Below are 7168 nucleotides of genomic sequence, written 5' to 3'. Positions count from 1 at the left end.
GCCTGTTTGATTATACAGTAATAAAGCTCAGGATATACTCGTGAAAATGACCTTCCTTATTGTTAATATCATTATCATTATCATTATTATTATTATTATTATTATTATTATTATTATTATTATTATTATTATTGCTTGAAAGGCGCATACCCAAGCCATGCGTATAAAAAACCAGCTGTCCGCCTTACACTGATATTATTTGATCAGAAAACTAAAACGATTAAAAGTTCAACATTAATAACAGTATTCTCGGTCAAAACCAAATTCATATCAACTGGCACCTTTTGTGTAGTCTGCTGCTCCCCCCCCCCCCTCGTTTGTCTGCAAACCCGCGAAATTCCAGAGCACGGGTGTTTTTAACACCTACAAATTCGGGCATATTTTTATATTCTTTAATTGTTGCGGCAAGAGAAAGTTGCTTGTAACGGTGTCACCTGATTGGGATTGAAAGAACTTCGGTAAGGAGGAAAAAAAAAAAAAAAAAAAAAAAAAAAAAAAAAAATCTCCCCACCCCCACAGAAGAGGAGACCGCCCACCAGAGACAGTCAACCCGAGACCCCTTATAGATTTAAAAAGAGAGGCTGCATTCTCAGACTGACACTTATTCAACACTGCCACCTTAAGCAGATTACTTTTGCGCTGCCTGTGTCAGATACGTGGTTCACTTTGCCTCTCCATCATGTTTAGGATGCTGAAACACCACCTTCACCCGGGCATTTTTCTCTTGTTCATATGGCTTTGTCACTTCATGGAACATCAGAAAGTTCAAGGTAAGCTCTCCTCATCAGTTTTCTTTTATTCGCTCCGTTTTGGGAAAACTTCGACTGCTGTCAGCCGCACAAGGCGCACGAGTGCCAGATACTTGCTGCAATCGACAAACTTTTCAAAGTGAGTTCCCTTTTTGTCCCCCCCCTCTCTCTCTCTCTGCAACTCTCTCTGCATCAGACAGTGCGTGCTCAAAGTGTCCATAAAACAGGTGCCATATGGGACACTTCAAAGTGTGTATACGGCAAGTTTTGCAGCCCTCGCCGGGCGCACGCACCGCGCCGTGTTGGTGGCAGCGTCAGCTTTCCACAAAATCTTAGTATATTCTGATACCTTTGTATGAGCTTTTGGTGTCTCCCCGTGTTGTCGTCAACCCCGTAACAAACTTCAGAGCGTCCACTGTGAGTTTATTGGAGTGTTATTTATATATATTTCCCCGCACGCAGCCTTTTAGCATTATGTGCAAAATTGCTTCTCTTGCAATATTCTTCCTTGGTTGTGACAAAACATGGTAAAGCTGGGTACGTGTGTATCCATCATTCTTTGTTTGGGAGCTTGTAGTTCAAATAGGTACAGTGGAAACGTGTCTTGAGTTTAAGAAACACAGCAGTTCGTGAACACTTAATGTCATATGTGTCTGTGTCGGTTTAGACATCCTGCTGCTGTCTGGATCAAGGGATATTTTGTGCGATGGATTTATGATAACGATTCAGTTTTTTTATTTGTATATGTTTAAAATGGACTTTATCCTGGGTTGTTAATAAACAAGGCATTGTTTGGTGGGCATATTGTTCTGAGACTTTGGAGGCGGCGGTGTGCTTAGCCTTGCTACCTAAAGGCTGTGGTTTTCTGAGGGAGATTGGCTGTTATTTAACACTGTCTGGACGCTCCACTGTCCGTCCAGTGATAACAAGGAGACCCTGGGAATAAAGGACAACCCCCCCTCCAAAGATTCTTATTACTTTTTTTGGTGTGTGGCTGCGTTGTAAGGGCTGTCAGTCACAGATGGGATAGGCAAGTGTTAACAGTCTCGCAAAAAAAAAAAAAAAAAAAAAAAAAATCAGACAAAATACTGCCGGGAGGGCGACAGGGGAGGGAGGGAGCGTCTCATACGGGCTGCGTGAGTGTCTCCTGCGTCTGGGTCAGCGGTTTCAGGCGTTCAACATGCGACATTAGAAGCTTTATATATATATTTTTTCTGTTTACAGCTGGGAACTGCTGGTTGCAGCAGGGGAAGAACGGGAGGTGCCAGGTGCTCTACATGCCCGGAATGAGCAGGGAGGAGTGCTGTCGGAGTGGAAGGCTGGGGACGTCCTGGACCGAGGAGGACGTCCCTAACAGTACGCTCTTTAGGTGGATGATCTTCAATGGCGGAGCCCCTAATTGCATACCTTGCAAAGGTGGAGGTGCACTCATTTCCCTTCGTTTTCTCATAATAAAAATCCCCAGTCATTTCCTACAATAAACCCTAGTGATTATCTGATTTACGCACACAAAGGTGCGTAAATTAGCGTGTGCTTCATGCGTAATTTTACGCATAAGGCCAAAAATCCTCACCAACATCACTTAACACAGACCTTTTATTTTAGAAACCTGCGATAATGTTGACTGTGGGCCTGGAAAGAGGTGCAAGATGAACAGAAGAAGTAAGCCGCGCTGCGTGTGCGCACCGGACTGCTCCAACATCACATGGAAAGGACCGGTCTGCGGCTCAGATGGAAAGACTTACAAAGACGAATGCACACTGCTGAAGGCTAAATGTAAAGGCCAACCCGACCTGGACGTGCAGTACCAGGGAAAGTGCAAGAGTAAGTCAATATTATCTTTAATTCAGCCCACTTATGTGATCCCACGTTTCTCAAAGCAGCGTGTGCCAAGAATCCAGCAGTTTGTTCTTATTTTTCCTGTGTTTCGTGTCAGTTTTGGGAAACTCTGCAATTTCTTTGTCTCGACAGAAACGTGCCGTGATGTCCTGTGCCCCGGCAGCTCCACATGCGTCGTGGACCAGACCAATAACGCATATTGTGTGACGTGTAATCGGATTTGCCCCGAGGTGACGTCGCCTGAGCAGTACCTGTGTGGAAACGACGGGATCATCTATGCCAGCGCGTGTCACCTGAGAAGAGCTACCTGTCTCCTCGGCAGATCTATTGGAGTGGCATATGAGGGAAAATGCATCAGTAAGTCTGCAACCAGAGACGTGAGAGCGTGAGACTTTGCTCCCCGAGAGCGCCTCCAGCCACTGACTTTGAATAATATTGGAGTGCATTTTCTTCCTGGCCAGATCTGCAGTTTTTCACTGTTCATTTTTGCCAACATTCCACTGAGGAGGGGGTCTTAGAGAAAGAGTGTGTGTTTAGTAGTTGCTTGTGTTTGCTCAAGAAATGATAGACATCTTATTATTTCCTGATGTTGGCAGCACTATCCCATATGGGAGAAAGGGAAGGAGAGTGGGAGGGAGAACGAGAGCACAACGGGGGAGTGCTGGGGGCCATGAAGACATGCTTCAAGTTAATATTTGAGACAGATGGATTCTTATCCAGAAAACAGTCAATCTAAGCCATGTAGACTTATAAATGCTAATTAAAAGATGACTTTTTGTTCCCTGCCAGGAGACCTAAGCCTATAAAACAGGGTTTAGTTTTTATACCTAGCTTAGTCCTCCAAAAACTCAGCAGTCATCTGATCCTGCTTGAAAAGCATTCGTGATAATCCAGCTAATCAAAGATTTCCCCTGTGCTCATTTCTTCCTCTCTCTTTGTAGAGGCCAAGTCGTGTGAGGACATCCAGTGCAGTGCAGGGAAGAAGTGTCTTTGGGATGCTCGGATGAGCCGGGGCCGCTGCTCACTGTGCGATGAGACCTGCCCGGAGAGCAGGATGGATGAGGCGGTGTGTGCCAGCGACAACACCACATATCCCAGTGAATGTGCCATGAAGCAAGCTGCTTGTTCTATGGGTGTGCTGCTGGAGGTCAAGCACTCGGGATCTTGCAACTGTAAGTAAATAACAAAAGCAAAATATGAAAAAAATCAAACAAAACACCCCCCCTCTCCAAGCAAAAGACAATATTCCATGTTGCTTTCCCAACAAACCCCCCCCCCGAAAGTGCCCCCCACCCCAACTTTCCCCAAACTCCTACCCCAGCCACACCACCAAGCACAGCTTAAGCAAGCAGAAAGGACTTGGGAATGGAAGAACTTGCATGACATTGTCTTTGTCGCTGGCTTTTGTTCTTGTGTTCTTGTTGGTTTTTTATTATTTTTCTTTTTTTTTTTCCAATTCTTCTGCAAAACAGAATAACAGGAAGTTGAATGAAAAACCACACAATTCTATATCAGCAGGCTGTATCTAAGAGTCTGAGAAAAGCTAACTTCATTAAACTAACTCGAATAATAAAGCAGACTAATTTTGTTTGCAGTGGAACAATCCTGGTATTTAAAACTAGTTAAGTTTATGGCCATGCTAATAACCTACAGGAGCAGGTTGCCTTAAATCTCATACAGTTTTTTAAGCAGTAACAGTTTATTTTTATGATAGTGGTCATATCTTTACAGCTTGTAAATTCCATGGTCACATTGCTAATTTCATAGTAATGGTGTATTTGTGTTTTTGTATTGTTTTTCTTTTTGTTGCTTTTGGCTGTAATCAATCAATTCAAAATGCACTGCCTCTTGTGACATACACCACACGGCCAACATGTCCATAAGAACAGATTACTTTTAAATATATTCATATGATGTGCATAAGGTGATTGTAACATTGGTGCCATGTTAGTGATAATGACGATAGATTTGAATGTTTCTTTTTCATGTAGACTACCTATCTGCAGACCAGACTGAGCCATTCATGCGCTCACAAATCTGGGGGTAAACCATCATATTGCACAATAGCCTCAAGGAAGTATCAAATTTGCATTCCAAGTTGCTATGTAGAAGAATGTCTCCTTGTTAGTTTCTTCCTCCTGACTGAGTACCTTAACTTGATGTGCCTAAGGTATGCAATGGGATCCAAGGGACCAAGTTTATAATCACCTCATGAGCTAAATATAAATGTGATACTTTACAGTGTGCAGGATAAGCATAAGAAGCTTGTAGAACCATGCGCCTCTTACTTCTCAACTTCTCATCTCTTCATTAGGAGAAAAGTTAACATTTATCAGCTAACTTTTATTGTCTGTGCTGTTTCCAGTGAATGTGTTGTCTACCAGAATATGTATCAGAAATTACAAATCCATTTGGATTGATGAGGGACTGCCTGTTTTTTTTTTTTTTTTTTGTACTGTCACTCTTGCTCTTGCTTGTGTGCTTTTTTATGTGTCCGATGTAAATCTCTTCTGTAAAAAGAAAAGAAAATACCTCAGAACTGTGTTGATGATCTCTGACCTGCTTGCTAAGTCCAGGCTGTGACACAGAGTCCTCCCTCCCTGTACGTTTGAGCCAGAAACTAAAATAATGATCAGCGCAAAGAAACTAGCAAATCCAAGAACACAAGAGCACTTTTCTGTGTCATGTGTGTCTGCTTTCAGGAATCTGCCCAAAAAGAGACACTGGAACCGTCAGCACCAATGCCCCCGTACCCGCCAGCCACCCCCCCTCACCCAACCCACTTTATACACCCCCCCCATCCCCCACCACCATCACTACCACCACCACCTCAACCTCCCATCCAACCCTATTTTCCATCATCCCACTTTTTTCTCTTGTTGCAGCCCTGACTTGCTAGATTATGTAAATGGAGTTGCATAATTGGGGATGCCACAGTAATTGTTGATGCCAAGTCACACAGACCCTTCCTCTCTCACACACACACACACACACACACACACACACACACACACACACACACACACACACACACACACACACACACACACACACACAGACCAGAAACATATATATACACACACAAAAAAAGAAACAAAATAGAGGCTGTGTGCCAGTGGCTTTGCTGTGAGATTTTCTTTGAGAACATTCAATGATATTCTGCGCTGTTGTGGTCCATATTCATACAACAGCTACCATATATTCTCCCATATAGCCATTACAGAAGACCAGGAGGAGGATGAGGAAGATGATGACTCAGACTACATGGCCTATGTCCATTTATCTTCTATACTGGATGGATAGGCTCCCATCACTAGGGGAACAGTCCTAGGGCAAGGAATCATGTCCATACTGTACATTATGTGTATGCTTATTTATTTTTTAAAGAAAAAGGAAGTATACATATAGTTCAGTCTGCTAGATGTTTATTTATACTTTTTTGTGTTTTATAATTTATACATTTACAATGTCAGGCTTACTATCTACCATGATATATTGTGTTACCACTCATTTCCCCCTTTTTGTTGTTGTCCCTTGTACTTTCTTTTTTATCATGAAGAAATATATTTGTCCAAAGAGAAGCAGTGTTATTTATTTGTCATGTTACCGTGTAAGTATAAGTCCTCTACAAGCTGTAAAATGCATTCCCTGAGCTGTAAAAATCTGCTTGTTTCTGTCAAATTTCTATCACAGATGTTTATGTCACACATACGTAAAAGCATGTTTAGGCTGTGTGTTTATTTATTGGGAATATATCAACCATTTTATGTACATAAAGTGTTTCTGGTTTGTTTACAACTCATAATAACTGACCAAAGGGATTCTCTCAATGGTTTTGCAAAAGAGCATTGTAAAAGGTGCAACACAGCAGTGATGAAATGGAAGAGAAAAAAAAGAGCCATTTGTTTTTCTTTTCTTATTTTTTGGTTATTCCTCAGTTTCAGCCCTTTAGATTTGTTTCCAGTCGGAGACGAAAACTTTAGACATTATTCACTAGCATTTATTTTGTCTCACCACATTAGAGCAGAGGTAAGTTTTGGATAATACTTGATTATTTTGGAAACAATGTGCCATTAACATTTGTGTGCTGTCTTTTTGCCAATGTGCTCCATATTGCTCTCGCAGAGCTAAAATAGGACTAACGCACTGCAGTACTCGACACTATATCAGACTTCATCACTTTGTTTCTTTTTGTTTTTTTTGTTTTTTCTCAGAATGCATTTTTATTTCAAACGTCACAAGAGAAATACAAAATTCTGTTATGAATATATAGTTTTGTATTTTTTATGTAAATGTCATATGTACATACAAAGTTTGATGGTATTTGTACAGATATGAAGAGTGAAACAATAAAAGTTTTTTTCCTTATACTTTTTTCGGCTCTGCTGTATCATTGATTTGTGAAAAACATGTAGTTAAACATAATGGCAGTGTATGTGTTTAATTCAAAGGAGAAGTTGGACCTAAATCAAACTGTTAGACCTACATACAGCATAAGGTTTGGCAGTGTGATATCTACCTTGAGACATTTAACAAATCTGTTTACATTGGAATCAATCCTTTTTATGACTCTGAGTGTA

At 41.4% G+C, this 7168-nt stretch overlaps 1 protein-coding gene across 2 annotated transcripts; it reads left to right on the top strand.

Annotated features, from left to right (window-relative positions):
* Positions 1-615: 615 nt before the first annotated feature.
* Positions 616-6884, top strand: fsta (follistatin a). 2 transcript variants are annotated; one of them, XM_040154236.1, is made up of 6 exons: positions 616-770; positions 1974-2165; positions 2355-2573; positions 2721-2945; positions 3530-3760; positions 5803-6884. In XM_040154236.1, the coding sequence occupies exons 1-6, from the start codon at positions 680-682 to the stop codon at positions 5889-5891; spliced, it is 1047 nt and encodes a 348-aa protein (XP_040010170.1). In that variant the 5' UTR covers positions 616-679; the 3' UTR covers positions 5892-6884. The 2 variants fall into 2 exon arrangements, with proteins under 2 accessions (XP_040010170.1, XP_040010169.1); XM_040154235.1 differs by having other exon boundaries at positions 1974-2171.
* Positions 6885-7168: the final 284 nt, after the last annotated feature.

This window comes from Xiphias gladius, chromosome 19, assembly GCF_016859285.1.
Source record: "Xiphias gladius isolate SHS-SW01 ecotype Sanya breed wild chromosome 19, ASM1685928v1, whole genome shotgun sequence".
NCBI classification, from domain to species: domain Eukaryota; kingdom Metazoa; phylum Chordata; class Actinopteri; order Istiophoriformes; family Xiphiidae; genus Xiphias; species Xiphias gladius.
This window is presented reverse-complemented; position numbering and strand designations above follow the sequence as displayed.

Coding starts and splice junctions, on each gene's coding strand:
- fsta (XM_040154235.1), top strand. CDS start 680: ATGTTTAGGATGCTGAAACACCACCTTCACCCGGGCATTTTTCTCTTG. Junction 771..1,973: donor GGAACATCAGAAAGTTCAAG/GTAAGCTCTCCT, acceptor TTCTGTTTACAG/CTGGGAACTGCTGGTTGCAG. Junction 2,946..3,529: donor ATATGAGGGAAAATGCATCA/GTAAGTCTGCAA, acceptor CTCTCTTTGTAG/AGGCCAAGTCGTGTGAGGAC.